Source organism: Eumetopias jubatus, unplaced genomic scaffold (genome assembly GCF_037043125.1).
Source record: "Eumetopias jubatus isolate StellerSeaLion01/CBP00866 unplaced genomic scaffold, mEumJub1_p1.0 scaffold_15, whole genome shotgun sequence".
NCBI classification, from domain to species: domain Eukaryota; kingdom Metazoa; phylum Chordata; class Mammalia; order Carnivora; family Otariidae; genus Eumetopias; species Eumetopias jubatus.
Window position 1 is genome coordinate 77058674 of NW_028274821.1, and position 18883 is coordinate 77077556.

An 18883-nucleotide genomic window follows, 5' to 3' on the forward strand; every position below is an offset into this window, starting at 1 on the left:
TACGAAACATCTATCCAGATATTCTAGATTAAAATATAACTGATAAAACTATCATCCTTTAAAATGGGTGACTGAGATCAGAAAAGCAGAAAAATATGTGGCCAGGGGCAAGACATAAAATGAAACAGAACTAGACAGGTAATCCCTGAAGCTGATGCTTTACTGTTGTAGTTGGGATAAGGGAGAACCATCAGTTTTGGCAACTGAGTGGATTGAATATTCTTGCTGATCCCATCAGAAGAGATTTGGCCCTGCAAGTTTTCAAGGTGAGGAATGGTACCCAAGGCCTTCAGAATAAGGTGGGGACCTCTGAAAGTCTACATGTTTAGTGAAAGTGTGTACTAGAGGAAAAATATACATGTGTATGTTCTAAACCTCACGAAGCTTGAGGTTTGAGTTTATACTGTGCAGTATGGTCTGGAAATGCCTGAGTTGGACAACTACTGAGAAAAAAAAAAGAGAGAGAGAGCAAGGGAAAGAGAGAGAGAAAAAAAAGGTTCTAAGTTAGTGATATTCCAGAGGCACCCAGAAGTGGATATGAAATCACTCTGGAGGAGGATATAGATTTGACCCAGGGGGCACATGATTCCCACAGATTAAAACCTAACAAACATGAGTTCATATGTCAAAATTGAAAACACAAAAAAAGTAAACAAGAAATCTAGAGAAGGGTCAGCAATCAACACCAAGATTTATATTGAAGTTTGATCTTGGTAACAAGTATGAATAATAATTAATATTTTAGGGTGAGAAAAATAAATAAAATGAGAAAATAAAATGAGAAAAATAAATAAAATTACAAAATATAGTCTCCAAAGATTAGAAGAACTGAGAATGGGGAGGAGAGAGCAGAAATCAGGAAATCCAGCAAATCCAAATGAAGGCAAGAAAGGGGGGAAATAAACCTGCAAAAAAAAAAAAAAAAAGGAATGATAATTGGAAAGCACAAAGAAGATGTGAGAAAAAAATCTAATCTAATAGTCATTCCACTAATAGGATTAAAGTACCCATGAAGGTTCTCAGGTTGGAATTAACTAAAGATAAGTTCACTGAAAGGTAAAAGGTAATGGAGTGGAAAGTATTTACCAGGCAAACACTAAGCAAAACAAATTAATATTCATCAGACAAAGGAAATATCAAGGCAAAAAATATTACTAAGATAAAGAGGTCACCATATAAATGATGAAAGGTAATTATATAATGATTTTGAGCTTAAATATTCCAAATAACATGACCTGAAAATGTATAAATCAAAAATGCCTCTTACCTAAAGAAGTGATAAATTCATAATGATATTAGGATATTTTAACACACCTTTCCCACTAATTAATAGATCAAAATAAGTAACGATCTAGAAGATTTTGAACAACACAAAAGCATGTTTCATCTGATGAAAGCATATAGAACCTTGCCAGTGAATTAAATTATATACATATTTCTTTCTGGGATTTGTAGAATATACTTTTTTTAATTTACCATGTCATAGGCCAGAAAACAACAAATATCAAAAGAATCAGTATACATAGAATATTATTTCTTTTTTAAGAACATTATTTCTATAAAGCAACACATACATACATAAGTGAATACATGAATAAATAAATAATTAATTAAATGAAGAGGAGAAAACTTTTTGGTAAATTAAATATATAACCAAGAAACAAAGTCTTGTGTAAGATATTAGCAGACAGAATTCAGCAATGTATTAAAACCCCCACACTCATGCAAACATTGCACATTGTACCTAGGCTGGATTATCCCAGAATGAGAAGAGACTCTAATGTTAGATGGTTTCTGGATTCCAGTAATTCACAATACTAGCATATTAAATGATTTTTTTAAAATAAGATTGTCTTACTAGATGCCAAATTTAAGTCTCTTGTTAAAATCAGGCCCCTCATGATCAAAACTAAACAAAGCAAACAAAACAAAGTTACCTGGGAATAGAAAGGAACATCCTTAATCTACTCAAGGGTGTGTACTGAAATACAGTAGGTATTATGCTTAATGATAAAATATGAGAGATATCCTTTCTGATCCCAGGGTCAAACCAAGAATGCCCAGTAACACCATTGGTCCTACCTGGCGCAGGTGGACAAGAAATATAAATAAAAATTCTGGGCATTGTTATTGAAGAAACAAACCATTATTATCCTTACCTGTAAGAGAATACATTAAAAAATTAATAAGAATCAACAAATTATTAGAATTAACAAAACAATCTATGAGGCCATCTAAATATAGTATCAATTTATAAAACTCAATTATTTTATCAGCCCCCAAATATGAAAATACAATTATAGATATGCACGTACAAGTGTATATATATGTGTGTGAGTAGATAGACAGATTAAAGCTACCATTTATTAAAGTTCTGACATCTATAAATACTTAAAGTTAGGAATATATTCCTAATAAAATATCATCCCAGTTTTTATGAAGAAGGCTTTAAAACTTTACTGAAACTATAAAAGGAGACCCAAATAAATAAAAAGATAAACTGTGTGTATAAATGGGAGGATGTAATATCATAAAGATGTCTCTCCTCCTCAAATACATCTATAAATTCAATGAAATTGGAATCAAAATCCCGACAGGCATTTAAAAAATGAAACTTTAAATTCATATGAAAGAACATAGGGGTTTTTTGAAGGAGAAAATCGAAGTATAGAATGGACTTGTAGCATAAATCAAGACTTTTATAAAACTATGGAAATTAAGACAAAGTGCTATTGATAAGATGATTAGAAAAAAAAATAAACCAATGAAACAAGATAACCCAGAAGCAAACTTATCTAAGTATGGAATGATATACGGGAAAGGTGGTATTACAGTTCAGTAGTGAAAGGATTAACTATTATATAAAAAATGCTGGACAAACGGCCCATCCATATTTGAAGGGAAAACAATCATTACCACACATCACTTTAAAAACTGTATTTTTTATGATTAAAGCCATATATGTGAAAATAAAAACCATAAAACTATTCAAAGGAAATAGAGGTGACTATTTTATGACCTTGGAGGAAAGAAACATTTATTCAACAAGACATAAAAAACACAAATCATGAAGGACATGATTTAAAATTTCTGTTCAACAAAGCAGCATAAACAGAATGAACAAAAGAGGAGTCACAGACTTGGAAATAGTATTTTCAGTAACTTTAATTACAAAGGATTAGTATCCATTATATGTAAATATACTTATATAGCAATAAAAAAAGAAAGAAAAAGAACCCAATTTCAAAAAAAGCACAAGGGTTGAACAAGCAGGTAATATAGCTAGAAATCTACATGGTCAAGAAACACATGAAATGATACTCGGGCCTGTTAGTAATCAGGGAAAGGTAAAATGAAGCCGTATTAAATGTCATTTAATATCCATTGGATTGGCAAAAAATTAAATGTTAGGCAGAATCAAGTGCTGATCAGGACCTGCAGCATTGGGAAGTCTGTTGACAGCATGTTAATTGGTACAACCATTTGGGAGAATAATATGGCAATAACTATATAGTCACAGATGCAATTACCTTCAACTGAGCGATACCACTTTAGATATACTTCTTTCAGAAAATTCTTGCTCTCTGTACAAAGGAAAATGAACACAATGTTTAAAAGTAACACTGCTGGAAATGAACAAGGTTAATAACAGTAATATTTGTATGCCTTCCTTGGAGAAATGTCTGTTCATGTCTTCTGCCCATTTCTTGACTAGATTATTTATTTTTGGGGTGTTAAGGTTAGTAAGGTCTTTAAAGATCTTGGATACTAGCCCTTTATCTGATATGTCATTTGCAAATATCTTCTCCCATTCCGTAGGGTTGCCTTATAGTTTTGTTGACTATTTCCTTTGCTGTGCAGAAGATTTTTATTTTGATGAAGTCCCAATAGTTCATTTTTACCTTTGTTTCCCTTGCCTTTGGAGATGTGTCTAGCAAGAAGTTACTGCAGCTGAGGTCAAAGAGGTTGCTGCCTGTATTCTCCTCTAGGATTTTGATGGACTCCTGTCTCACATTTAGGTCTTTCATCCATTTTGAGTTTATTTTTGTGTGTGGTGTAAGGAAATGGTCTGGTTTCATTCTTCTACATGTGGCTGTCCAATTTTTTCAACACTGTTTGTTGAAGAGACTGTCTTTTTTCCACTGGATATTCTTTCCTGATTTGTTGAAGATTAGTTGACCATTGAGTTGAGGGTCCATTTCTGGGTTCTCTGTTCTGTTCCATTGATCTGTGTGTCTGTTTTTGTGCCAGTACCGTACCATCTTCATGATTACAGCTTTATGATACAGCTTGAAATCTGGAATTGTTATGCCCCCAAGCTTTGGTTTTCTTTCTCAATATTCCTTTGGCTATTTGTGGTCTTTTCTGGTTCCATCCGAATTTTAGGATTGTTTGTTCCAGCTCTATGAAAATTGCTGATGGTATTTTGATAGGGATTGCAATGAATGTGTAGATTGCTTTGGGCAGCATAGACATTTTAACAATATTTGTTCTTACAATCCATGAGCATGGAATGTTTCTCCATTTCTGTGTGTCTTCCTCAATTTCATTCATAAATGTTCTATAGTTTTCAGAGTACAGATTCTTGGCCTCTTTGGTTAGGTTTATTCCTAGGTATCTTATGGTTTGGGGAGTATTACTCAGCCATCAAAAAGAATGAAATCTTGCCATTTGCAATGACGTGGATGGAACTAGAGGGTATTATGCTAAGCAAAATAAGTCAGTCAGAGAAAGACAAATACCGTAAAATTTTACTCACATGTGGAATTTAAGAAACAAGACACATGAACATAAGGCAAGGGAAGGAAAAATAAAGTAAGATGAAAATTGAGAGGGAGAGAAACCATAAGAGACTCTGAGCTCTAGAAAACAAACTGAAGGTTGCTGGAGGGGAGGTGGGTGGGGGGATGGGGTAACTGGGTGATGGGCATTAAGGAGGGCACTTGATGTAATGAGCACTGGGTGTGATAGACAACTGATGAACCACTAAATTCTACCTCTGAAACTAATAAAAAATAAATTAAAAAAATTAATAGTAATAATAATAGAAGCAACCTAGGTGTCCATCAAGAAAAGAATGGTCAAATAAAGTACGGTATATTCATACAATAAAATCCTTATGTCAGAGAAAATAATGAGCTAGAATTGCATGTATAAATATATGTGATCTCAAAAATAATGCTGGGCAAAAAAAATGCCAGTTGTGTACCAATAAATATGGTATTAGAACATTTATGAAATTTAAAATATGCAAAACAGTGCCTGTGTATAAAAAGTATAAAAACATTCATGGTAGAGAGGGAAGAACACACAGGTGGGTTGAAAACAAATATACAGAACAGTACATTTTTATTTCTTTTTACAACAAAAATAAGAGATGAAAATATGGCAGTGTTATGATTTGACAAATCTGAATAGTGAGCCTTCCAAGGACATTTTTTATAGTGTTCTCTATACTTGACTATATAACTGATATATTTTCTAATTAAAACAATAATAAGGGTATGTATAAAGTCCTTTGGCACATCATTTCAGGCTCAAAAAGTGACTATTTTCCTTCTCTTCCCATTCTTGGCTGGAAGTTGGTGTACAAAGTGCCTGGGTATTACCCTCTGATTCTCAGCCCAAGGCTGAACTGGAAGATTTGGGCTCTTCCTGAGCCAGAGGCATCCTAGGTGGTCCCCCCACCATGTCTTCCAGCTCAGACAATCTGGGTGGTAAATCCTGAACTACACCCATTCTCAGTGCACAATTGTAACTGCTGAGGCAGCTTCTAGCTGGTAGAAAAGATGCAACACTACATTTCTCATGAAATTTGAACTATGCACTGCAAAGCTGATCATCTTCCCAGATTTCCATTTCACTGATCAAGAAGTGGATGGTCAGAGAAAGGAAATGGCTTGTGGTAGTGGTAGTGTTTAAGGCAGTTTGTCTTTCTCCTAACTTTTAGAACTTTCCAAGTGGTCTTTGTATGTGGACTCTACTTGGTTCAAAACTAGGGCTTTTAACTTCTGTTCTGCAGTATTCTCTCATTCGTAACCTCCCTTGCGATGGAGTTAGACCTGGCTCAAGGCCCTGCCCCCAAAGCAGTGTCACTGTGGGCCGTAGAGTAACCTTCCCAAATATGACTTTCTTCATCTGAAAGGGGTGATCATCATAATTATTCAGTGAAATGTTATTTTGATTAAATGAGATGATTCATAGAAAGTACTGAGCATAGTGCCTGGCATATAATAAATAGGCAACAAATGGAAATGACAATTGCTATTATTGCAGAAGAAGGAGTTTCAAAAAAGCATGACACAGTTAGTTACACAGACTATGTGGAGAGACAGAGTATGATCAGGGAATGGTATGATATGGAAACAATAGGGGGGTCAATAAGGAGTAATCAATCTTTAGAGAGTGTTTCCTAGAAGCAGCAAAATGGGATACTTCCATATTGCAATGAGGCTCTCTGTCCCTCTTTTCTGGTATGGGACAAGAATCATATATCCTTATTAGAAGGTAGAAAAACAGACCCAAAGAAGTGAAGTGACTTACCTATAGATTTCAGATGGGTTTTAATAGACCAATCACAATATGAACTACACACCAACACTTTAAGAAATACGCATTTTTTCCAAAAGCAAGGTCAGGTAGAGCTTAGCCTCCTTATAGATATTTGTGTATATAATAATATTTTTAAGATAACTATTTCATAATCTGTAACTAAATTTTACTGAAAGATTGGGCTCCAGGCACCATTGGCTGTCTCAGTTGGTAGAGCGTGTGACTCTTGATCTTGGGGGTGTAGGTTCGAGCCCTACATTGGATGTAGAGATCACTTAAAAGTAAAATCTTTGAAAAATAAATAAAAAATAAAAAAGATTGGACTCCAGATCTCGTATACATTGCCATCAATATGACATTTCTGAGGATAACTACTGAAAAATCACAGCACTTAAAAATACCACTATTTTTGTTTATAATTGCCAGAAATGGAAAACTAAGGCTGATACATCACTTGAGACATTTGTGAAGGAACAATGGCTAACTGTTAGCAATTTTTTTAAAGTCATATAAAAGATGCATAAAACCACCCCTCAAAAGTAGCCAAGCAATCTCATCACATTTCAGTACTGTAATTTAAGTTTATTAGCTGGACACATGAAATTAATCTGAGATGCAGTTTGAGGAATTGACCATTAAATACCAGTGGAGGTTAGCTTTAAAAAAAAATAAATGACACTCAGAATTCTATGAAAGAAATCAGAAGTGATGCAATTTATCATGTTTCAGATGAAGTGGTAACATTTTAGTTCCCAACAAAGAGTAAATAGGGAGTTTGGGCTTGGTAGTGTGCCCCCATCACTGCTCTAAATGAGAAGATTTTGAGCTGGGGAGTGGCTTTGGACCTCAGAATATTCTGATGGCGTTGGCAAGCCTGGTAAAGGGAGATACCAGGGGCTGGTTCAGACGTCAAGGTTGAGATATTGACAGCAACACGGATGTTGAGGGGATGACATGGAAGCTTTTGAGGTGAGGAAAAGTGACAGGGTTTAGGGTCTGCATGGAGATGGGAGGTGCAGGAGAGGCAGGAATTCGAGTGACAGCATAAGACTTTCCAGATGGGTTTAGGAGCAGCTAAAAGGAACAATTTGACATCAGTGGCCCACTTTTAGACCATCCATGAAATAGGTCCTAACCTCCAGCAAAGCCTTTAGAGACCACTAGCGTGTCCTTCCGAAGGGATTCTATTCTACGGAGATTCTTGAGAAAAGAGCCCTCATTTGGCATTAATTTTAACTTCAACTTGGAGAAGATGTGGTCTTATCATAAGCATTCTTCAGTGGAAAAACATAATATTTTTAGTAGCAGTGGTCCTGTTCCCCCTTCTCTACCTTTTTACCAAGGGAGTGACTTGGGCTTCTGTTGTCCTATCTGAAAACTTGGGATAACAACCCCTGCTTCAAAGAGCTGCTGTCAGGCTTCCATGAAATAAGGATACATAAGCCATGCACACACAGTTGGAAGGAGGCTTATCAAGGTCTTCCTACCAATCAGATGTGTTCTGTGTGATGCTAGTGGGTGAGAAGGAGGTGTGGGTGGAAGTTATAGGGAGACAGATTTTGCCCCAGGGTAAGACAAACCTTCTGGGATCCAGAATTTTCAGAAGTTGGAATAGCCATGTGGAACGAGAGCAAGATGCAGGCACTGAGGGTCTTCTAGCCACATGACGTGGTAGAAAAGAGACTTTCCACTAAGCTGTGGCACACACAATAGGTGGTGGCCCCACTTTCGTGGGTTTGCCTAACCAAGGTTACATATAGCTATCTGTCACTCCATCCCTTCTACTAAAGAGAATGTAGCATAACTCCAGTGAACGAGAGCATTGACAATTTAAGCATTCATAGTAATGGGTTAATATTTATTAACTATCATAGGCTAGGCACATATGTGCTTTCTATGTGTTCTCACATTCAATCTGTAGGAGACTGCTGTGAGGTCGGGTTGATGACTAATTCAGAATAGGCTCAGAGCCGAGAAACACCTGCCTATGACTTCTCAGCTTGTCAGTGATGAAGCCAGGGTAGAAACACGCGTTTGCTTGCCTCAGACTTGTGTTTATTGAGAAGCAGGAGAAGGAAGAGGGAAGGAAGGTGGACAGTGTAGGAGGGAGGAGGGAAACGTTCACAAATATTAGCAGAGCACCTTAAATATTATCAGCCATAAATCATTTGTGACACACATTACAAATGGAAAACACAACGTAGAGAAGTACTTTTCACACCCTCCCGCGTTCCACAGAAGTGCTCCATCTGCTTCAGACAGTGGCCATATGCCCCCAGTGGCCTGCAATGCAGTCTGAAGAAAATTTCTTATTTTATTTCATAACACGGCCATATTTGTTTAATATAAAACATGCCTCCATGTTTTAGAGGAAAATGAATATACAAGAGAATGCACGTCTTCTTTACCTTGTGCCTCCTTGTATCCCCCAGGGAAAGCCACTCTCCCCACCACCACAATATTTCAGTTCTAGAAGCACCACCAGGAGAAGTATATGTTTGTTAGTCTAGAGGTGGATAAAATAATAAACATTTTTAAAAAGAAGAAAGAAAGCCTATATCCATAAATTAGCATCCCAGAAGTTTACAAGGCAACAGTTATTCATACATTCCTATGTAAAATATCTCGGTATTTGTATGCATTTTACTTACCAAGCTTTCATTGGCAGAACACTGACGGAACCCCCAGGGACTTCTGGTCTAGCCCCCAATATTGCTTTCTGTTCCAGCACTACCAAAACAAACTCTCTTTTGGGTAACAAGTCCAGCATTCTCCGGAAGGTTATATTCCTCACTAGAGTCCTTCAACACTCATAAACTCATACTCATCGCTGTGTTGAGAGTCAGGAGACATTGTCTGCCCATTGCCTCTGCACCTGTTACCTTATTGGCCTTATCTAAACAGCCCCAGCCCTAACAGCAGCTGAAACAACAGATGGGCAGGAGAACTTGAGATTTTTTGACATCATCCTTTTGTTTATGAAGTCCCACCCCCCAACTCTGGAATCTAAAAGGAATTCTCTTCATTATCATTTTGTAGGGTTTTTTTCTCGCCTGTGGCACTTTTATTATTATTAAAAAGTAAATAATTAATGCAGAGGGAGGTAGAAAAGGGAATAACATCACCCTTTGAAAGTGGTCAAAAAGGAAATGGGCATTGTGATTTGGTGATGTGGAATTGACATAAATATATCTCGGCCTTGGAGGATAATTGGCAGTAGCCAGGCTTGATGGCAGGATGAATTCAAGCGGGGAGCTGAGAGGGGCTGAGGAAGGGGAGGGAGGAAATCTGGAGTAAGGTTGAGCGCAAGGAAGGGGGAGCAGGCATTGCACTGGGAGGTCTTGTGAGCAGTGGGGAGAGCCACCAGTGCCTGGAATTGTAATTTCAGGACAGAATCCCCCTTTGCAAGGGATGAGATTATTAAAACAGGCCTGAGCTATGGATTAGGGAGGCAGAATGCAGGCTGCTATTTAGTAGCACATGATTGTAAGCAAGTTGATGAAACCTCTCTCTGCCTCAGATTTATCATCTGTAAAATAAACACGAAAACACTAGCGCACATGTAGGGTTGCTTTGATTCTCAAATGAGAAAATACATGGAACGTGTGTTGCCCCAAGCCTGACATTCAGTTAATGGATGCTGCAACTGTTACTTTTTTAGTGAAGAGTGAGAGACAGGGACGAGCAAGAGGTGGAGAGGTGGGCAGTCACGGGATGTGAAGCATAAGGAAGGGGCTTGCTCACATGTAATGGGGTTTCTGTTCAGGGCCTAAAAGGAGGCGAAAAGATCAGACAATGCTCACAGGATCTGGCACGGTACTTTCCCAGCTCTGTCTGCTTATCCCATTTCGTTTTCCTGGATGACATTCTCCCAAACACCTTCATTATGGGCCACATACCATCCAGTTATTATCCACCAGGGTTATTATAAAGGTTAAATTAAAGATAAAAGTACCTGGTAATATTCATGGGTGTCTGTCATTTGACGCTAGTCATTATTGCTCTACATTTTGGTGTGGTCCATCATGCATAGGAGAGTGCCTTAACCACAGTAGACAATACAAATTATTGGATAACTTAATGTGCGTGTGATTTCAAACGTAAGCAAGATTGATAGAACATACTCAAGGGGATCAATTTCATCTGCCCCCAGCATTGTGTCTCTATAGCTAATCGTCTTTGTTAATAACCTCCTTTGTTTTCCAGGAATCTCAGTCTTGGCAGTGTGTACCAGTACTGGGTTATCACCATTTCGGGAAGTGAAGAGAGTGAGCCATCACCTGCTGCCATATACATCCATGGAAGTGGGTACTGTGGTGATGGCATTATCCAGAAGTAAGTAGATCTAATTAAAGAAAGGGAAGGGAGTGATGCTCATGAGGCCAAGAGAAGGTCAGGGTGCTACACAGAAGAGCTTACGGGAGACTCTTCAATGTGGGAGCTGTGAGTTACCAGCAATTACTAGCAGTCTGTCAATTTGTCTGCAGGTAGTCCGCTGGCCTCAAAGGAAAAGCAGGGTTCTTTTTCGAACACGTATATGCAATATAATATGTGATTCTGATAGAGCTACCATTATGCGCTTACTACCAGTATGCTCTTATTCTTGATCGTTTTATGGGTACTGCAAGGATTCTGTTTGTTTTTCCACTCCAGCTGACATTCAGTTAATAGGACACAGGGCATCCAGGTCAAAACACTTTTACATTCTTTGCTGGTTAACCATTTAAATTTGTTAAAACTGCATATTTATTTGTTATTTCTGTTGTGTCGTCTTATATGAACAATTTACAAAATGGGTTAAAGGTTCATAAAAATAACAAAATATTCTAACTCACTATACTGTCGAAACCATAAATAGTAAACAGTATTCCAGAGTGAATACTGAATGTGAACGTAAATAAGTACAAGGAGGCAAATGAAGCAGAAAGTGTAAAGACTCCACACAAGCAGCCGAAAAGGAAAAGTGTGAGTAGAAAATATAAAGCTGCATGACTACACCATGGATTTTATTGGGTCATCAGTCCATTTATCCCCTTGTCCACAGGGTGAGATATTGTACAACTGTGAAATAGGGGCAAGAAGCCATTAAGACTCTCACATTGTTTAAAAAAAAAATTTTTTTTTTAAAGTAAACCTTTGAGTTTTTTCCTCCCAAATTAGCACAAAAATGTTTTCTGGCACAAAACAGAATAGTTTTGTCCCTGGAGGTGAAAAAGAGACCAGAAACTGTTCGCAGTTAAGTTTCTTATTGCTAAAACTGTGTTCCTTATTGCTAACGTGGTTGCAAGTTACACTATTGCTAAGAGACTTTTAAAACTCTGGGCCGATTTAATGACAAACGTCACACATGGAGAGGGCAAACAAGCTATTGGCAAAATCCCTTCATTAAATGGAGCTGTTGGGTGTCACATAATATCTGTGGAATTGCAGTGGCTGTTTCTGGAGGGGGAGGGGCTCTGTAAAGAGAATTTGCTTCACAGTTGGATGAACCCGCTGATGTGTAGACCATGAATCATATGTGTAGTACATACCTGAAAGAGAAGTGCTAGATGACTCTTGCAGTTCATCATTGACTCTAGTGCTGGAGTGGAAGAGCAATTTCATTTGGTACTGTTGATTTTGTGGTATGTGATATAAACTGGAAACCTGCTTTGGGATGAAAAGAGCGGCCAGGAGCACAGCAAGGCTAACCCAGTTGTGCAAGTAAAGCATTTGCACATGAATACCCATCCACACAGATGTCAGAAAGCAGTTTGCTTTCTGGTCATGACTTAGCATGGAAGGAAAGATTGAATGTTACCTATATGTTTAGGTGATGGCCAGCATGTTACGTCTTTTCGATTTAGCTGTGCATAAAGAAAGTTTCTGCTACCCCACAGACTGAAGCATATGAGCTGTTACAAGAAAGGTACAAATTCAAGTTTTGGGGATAAGAGAGGACTTTTTTTTTTTTTAATGTTAACACTAGCAAGGCCAGTAATGATTATTTGCACGATTTCAAGAGGCTTGCTGAGGTGACGTATCTCGGGGGTATGGATTCATGTCTTAAATGTCCTGCAACTATAATTTCAAAGCTGAAATGTCAAGATTTTAATATCAAGGAGATCGTATAAGGACTTTTAAGTGTGGAATTATGGTGAAAACCACCTGATTGCCAAGAATTTGACTGGTCAAGCTCCTCATTTGTCGAAGGAAACTCACGGTGTGCTGTTGTGTGCATTTAAAATCCTATCCAAATGCAGCAACCAAACATGAAGATACAGTTTCCAGTGCTTAATATAACACAACTGGGGAAAGGGAAGCCATTCACCATTCTCTCCCACATTAAGACATCAACTTCTGGCTCTTAACACAGCTGTTGTCTGATGGAATACTGAGCAACTGAGCAAGGCAGTCTCCAGGGAGAGTGCCCCATCATTTGTGGGCCCAAGATTGAGCTGCGTATCCAGAATATCCAGGAAACACTTGCGGTCATAGCTGACAACCCATAATTGTGATTTGGGATTTTCTAATTTAGCACAAAGAATAAAAAAAAGAATCTCACCAGATGTGGAACCTGACCTACAACTCTGTCTGTCCATTTTGGAGCCAGATATAGATGGATTGGTAAAACACTGCAAACAATGTCATTCTTCTTGCTGATCTAAAACTATTATTATTTATTTTATTTTATTATTATTAATATAAGTAGTGTTTTCAATAAAGTTTTTTAGTATTTTTACCTAAAATTGATATCCTACACAGATATCACTTAGGTTACCAAATAGTTGTTGACATGAGGTTACCAAATAGTTGTTGACATGCTTTGTAGAAAACCAAATGCAGCTTATGGATGGTTCCCTAGGCAAAAACAAACAAAGAAAAACTTTGAGGAAAAGGAGTAATGTCATCTTAGCTAATTTTCATGGGATGATATGTGCTGATTCACTATATATATTTAAAGGAATTTACAAAGATACTGAGATAGGCTCAACACTTAATGAGGCCCCAATGGATGAAAGCACTGGATGAATATAATGATAATATTCATAAATATTTATTGAGCCTCCACTATGCACGAGCATTGGGCTATACACCATTATCTCCTTGGGTCCAACCATATGAAATAGGTTCTATTGCCATACTTTACAGAAGAGACAACTGATGTACAAAGACTAATAACATGGCTTTCTCAAGCTTACACACCCAGTAAAGAGCAGAACCAAGATGCGAATCTACGGCCCATGTTCGCATTTGGATTCACCGTTGCCTTGCTGTGTCACCAACAGGCCCACAACACTAGTAAGTGAGGGAGTAGCTCCCTGCTCTCTGCTGTATCCCAGGCACTATGCCAGGCATTGCGGTGCTAGGATGACAAAGACTGTCATCTCCTTTGACATCTGAAAGCCCAGTATAGGGGGCTGTCAGGTAAACGCAAAGGTGGTCAGTTTGACAAGTGCTAGGATAGATGGAGCCTGGTGTCTTTGGGCACAGAGAAGATGGACACCCATTCCAGCTTGGGAGGTCAAAGAAGGTTTCTATAAGAAGCTCTCTGTGTAATGATAGATCTACCATGCCTAGAAGGTATTTGTGGTGACACTAATGTTTTGCTTAAACCAATAGAACATACTGTTTGGGTGGTGAGGGAAGGCGAGTTAGATGTGTTCTTTGTGGCTTTGGGAAACCAGCCCAGGTTAAAAAAAAAAAAAAATCTCTCCCTAGATAACACATGAGATAGCTAAATAACACAAAGCCTTGTCACCAATTTCCAGCTCTCAAGATTCACTGGCAGAGACTGGAAATATGGGCCCAGCTTGGAATATGGATCTCTCTTCTCCTCGGCTCATGCATTTGCAGACAGGAGAGAACTTGAGAGCTCTTCAGAAATCTGTGCAATGGCCCAGCCATCTTAAGGATTGATGGCAAGGCACCATCCTGCTACTCTGACACCTCCTAAAAGCAACAAACATTGCCCAGTGTTAACTGCCCGGGTGAAAGGAAAAGTCTGAGGCCTCTTCCATGCTTTGACAGGTCCCAGCTGGTCTCTAGGGAGGGAGGGACAGCTGACACACAGTCTGCAGAGACCTCCCAGGACTGAGTGGGATGGGAACCCTGATTCCCTGAGCATCTACTATCTATCATGCACCGTGCCAGCCACGTAAAGTTCCATTCAATTCTTGTGCCAGCTCTAAGGAGGGGGTATAGTTATTTCCATCTGAACCTGTAGGAACATGGACACTTGGCTTCTGGAATAGCACGGTCCAGTGGATTCTTCTGCAGTGATGGAAATATAGTCCGTGCTGTTCTGTCCAGTAGCCACTAGCTACATACCACATACAGCTATCGAGGCTTGAAATGTGGCAATTGTGACTAAGGAATGGAATTTTAAATTATTTTTAGTCTTTATTGATTTAAATGGTCCAATTGAGATTAAGAGGCTTGTCTGAGATCACGCAGCTGGTTTGGAATAAGAGGATCTAAACCCATGTTTTCTCTTTCTCAAAGGATGAGAATTTTCCAGGTCGTGATAATCCACTCAGTCTTTCAGCTCTTTCTCCTCCTCCTCATCTCCTTGGTCCAATTCAGAGAGCATTGCTCAGTTTCTGTCCATCCCAACCTCTGCCAAACCGAGGTGATAGAAATAATTCCTAACAAAACAAAACAAAATGAACAAACAAGAGGAGACACTTTTATTTCCTAGCAGCATAGTTCCCACGGGCCTTAGAGTTTCTCACCCCATGAAATGACACACCGGATGGAGAGAGCAATACTTTCTAGTAAAAGGAACACCAGACCCAAGCATGCGACTGGAAAAAAAAAATCTTTATTTCTAAGTTCACAGTTGTGGGGAGGTGGGGAACAAGAAGGAGGATAAGGTAGGGCATAGTGAAGAAGTGAAGAACAGAATTTATATTTCAGAAGCTCAGAAATTTCCTTCAAATCCACCATTTTAAAATGGCAGCGAGACCTCCCAGACACGGGGGAGCAAGGTCGGTTCCTTCATCCCTTCATCCATTCCTTTCTCCCATCTGACCTAACCGACAAGATCTCAGAGAACAGGTTTGAGGCAGGAACTCAGCTTTGTCGTGGCAAGCACAAAATAAGGCAAAGTAATAGGGTCTTACCCATGTATATCTTTATACATCTCATTTGGAAGAAGAAGAGATGGACACTCGGGGTAAGGGACTTGCCTGAGGCCTCTTGGAAAGCTGATGGCCTGGGGAGGGGCTTTCCCGTGGCCAGCTGTGGTTCTGAAGCTGCTCTCTCTGACAGATCTCTCTTCTGTTCCCGGTCTGCAGAAGCCGAGGTGAAGAATGTGATGACATGAATAAGCTCAGTGGTGATGGCTGCTCCCTCTTTTGCCGACAGGAAGACTCCTTCAATTGTATTGGTAAGTGCGTGTCATTTCTTGGGGCTTAGCTGGAGAAGGGGACCCGGGGGGATAGTGTCAGGCCAGTAGTGGCAGTAGTGAGGACTAATGATGATTTATTCCTTTGTATTACAAATATTGACGGATTGCCTCCTGTGGGCCAGACCCTGTTTGAGGCACCAGGGAATACGGCAATGGAAAGCAAAGGAAAACAGGCAAATGCTCCTGCCCTCACAGAGCTTATACTCCCTCCCGTGCCTGACAGCAGAGGCTGCTGGTAACTCCTTTTCAAGCCAGCTTCTTCCTCGCTCTTCTTCGCACCAGCTCTCCAGGAGGGTGATTAGTATAGATTTTTGAAGGCTTGTATTCTCGCTTCAACAAGCCAGAGAAATGATGAAAGTGGTCCAGAATCTCATGGGTTAGAAGTGATTGGAGACAGAACCAGGGCTTGAACCTGACTCTGTCTGATTCTTAAGCACGCGCTGAGCTCCTTCTGTGGCACAACCTCCAGCCAAGATCCGGGAACCCCGGTAGTCCCCTTTGCACACTCAGAACCTTGGGCCGTTTCTCTGACGCGAGGGTGGAGGAAGAGCAGACCAGCTTGTGTTTAGAAAGAAAACGTCCTTTTCCCATCTTTACTGAGTCAGTTGGGAAATTTGTGTTCCTCTGGCTTCTCTAGGAGTCTGGCTGATCTTGTTGTTACAGTCCCACTTGGGAGGCCCTGGCCAGCCCAGGGCTGGTAAACAGACAGGGGTTGGGGGGCAGGGATGGAATTTTGAGCTGGCTCAGATGAGATCATACTTCCTTTAAGATGCAAATCGATACCTGAAGATCAAAGGTCCCCCGGCTAATCCCCTGGGCTGGAGGTGAAAACTAATCACAATTCATTTGCAAGTACAAAAGACAGAGGTGCTCTATCTGAAGAGAGAAGGGGCAGCTACTGAGGGGATGAAAACATTGGTGGGAAGATTTCACACTGAAAGGCAGTTTTCTAGGAAGACGAAAGGGAAGGAAATGTCATCGGGTCCTCCCATTCCTAGTGCATTACAGGGACGCATTTAGACCTTGCTTCTCCCGGGAGATTGTGAGCACTGTGAGCTCTTCACCACGTCTGTATAACTCACCCTTAGTCCATTCTCAGCACACATGGATTGAGCACCTACTGTCTCCTTGCCACCAAGTAGGGGCTCAGCAACACAATAAAAGGTTTCCCACAGCTAACTGTGGATGGAAGAAAGGAAGATGTGGAGGAAGGAAAGACAGAAGGAGAATTTCCAGGCAGGACCTTGGGTTTTTAAATGACAGAAGGCTGTTTTCTTTGCTCTGTTGATTTGCACATGGTCCATGGTAAAAACTTGATGTTAGCCTGGTGGTGTGGCAGAAGGAGCCTGGGCTGAAAATTAGGAAAACCAGGCTCTAGTCCTCACTGTGCTTGAGAACTTGCCACATAACACTGGCCAGGTTGTTTCCCGCGTCTGGGCCTCAGTTTACCTGGTGTAAACTTCAAAGGATTGGGTTAGGTGGTCTCTAAAGGCCTTACCTACACTTGACTTGTGCTATTCCCAAGGTGTGTGACTATTTCCCATGCCCATGAGCTGCTTGCCTTTGTCATCATCCTCTTGACACCCAGCATCACTCCCAGATCATGCTGGAAAATATCTACCTATTTTACTCACACTAAGGTGGCATGTCACTTAAGTTACATGAGGGATATGGGACCCTCAAAGAGATGCTCGGGTGGCCCTGGTGCCCACATTCTGGGGTGCTTCGGCACCATGCAGCAATACACAAAAACAAGGTAGCCTCCGACAGCTAGAAGCTCATCATCCGTGGAAGGGGTCTGCAAACTCCAGTCCACGGGCCGGAACTGGCCTACTGCCTCTATTGGAAACTAAAGTCTTACTGGAACACAGCATACTCCTTACTTTACGTATCATCTATGGCTGCTTTCCTGCTACAAATTATTGAGCGGGTACAGCAGAGGCCCTATGACCCAAAGAGCCCAAACTATTACTAATCTGGCCTTTTACAGACCTTTGCTGACCCCTGGCTTATGGATTTGAAGTCTTTGATAGTCTTGGTTATTGGAGCCTGGTGCAGAGAGGAGGTGACAGTTATGACATCGTTTGCCATTTCTAAGAAAAAGAACTGAATTTTAAGCATACGATGGTGGGGCCTGGAGATTCTTAGAAAGAGCACTGGACAGTGAGTCCAGTCCTAGCGGGCCTTCCCCACCGCCCCCACCTTGGGCCTAACTTCCCTCCTCAACTTTAGCCAGAATGACTGTTTTGGACTAGATCAGTGATTTTTAAACTGTGTTAACTGAGATGCTTAAGAGGAAAGAGGTGAAGGCGAGGGAGGTGACAAGAAGGCGAGATCTGGACCGTCACCATTTGATATACTGTTGTTCTCTACTAGATTCTGAGTATTCTGCTGGCGATGGCAATATTTATTGAACCTCCATGATATACCAAGCACATTTATAAACTCTCATTTTCATAATAATCTTTTATGGTCCTGCTTTTACACAAGAGGAAGCTGAGGCATGAGAGGTGAACCAAGGATATGCAGTTAAACGGTAGAACTGGGATGCAAACCCAGAGTCTGACTTCAGACAGTGGTGAGCTACCTGCAAAAAAAAAAAAAAAAAAGTTTATCTCCTGGTCTTGTAGGATTTTGAGGGCGAACAAGGAACACACTGCTTTAGAACAGTCTGTCTAGTGAATTAATGGACTGGAATACAGAATTGTCAGTGGGGTGGATGGTGCCCAGGGAAGATTCTGTGTTACCTGGTATATTGAGTATGGTTTGTGTTAGAGGAATGACCTCAGGCTACACACCCACCCTCACCAATTAGAATTCCACTTATAGAGACTCAGTGAGACACGGGACATTCCAAGAATTAAGGAATCAATCCGGAGAGCCCAACTCCCAGGAACTACATTCCAAGGACAAACTCCATGCCTTTGAGTCTAGAAAACT

General features: G+C 40.1%; 1 protein-coding gene across 1 annotated transcript in view; it reads left to right on the forward strand.

Moving 5' to 3' along the window:
• PAPPA (pappalysin 1) overlaps positions 1-18883 on the forward strand; it is a 232022-nt gene that overhangs the window by 96242 nt on the left and 116897 nt on the right. The window contains exons 8-9 of the mRNA XM_028107916.2: positions 10759-10887; positions 15831-15922. Of these exons, the coding sequence (XP_027963717.2) occupies positions 10759-10887; positions 15831-15922 (221 nt within the window). The remainder of the gene's footprint in view (positions 1-10758; positions 10888-15830; positions 15923-18883) is intronic.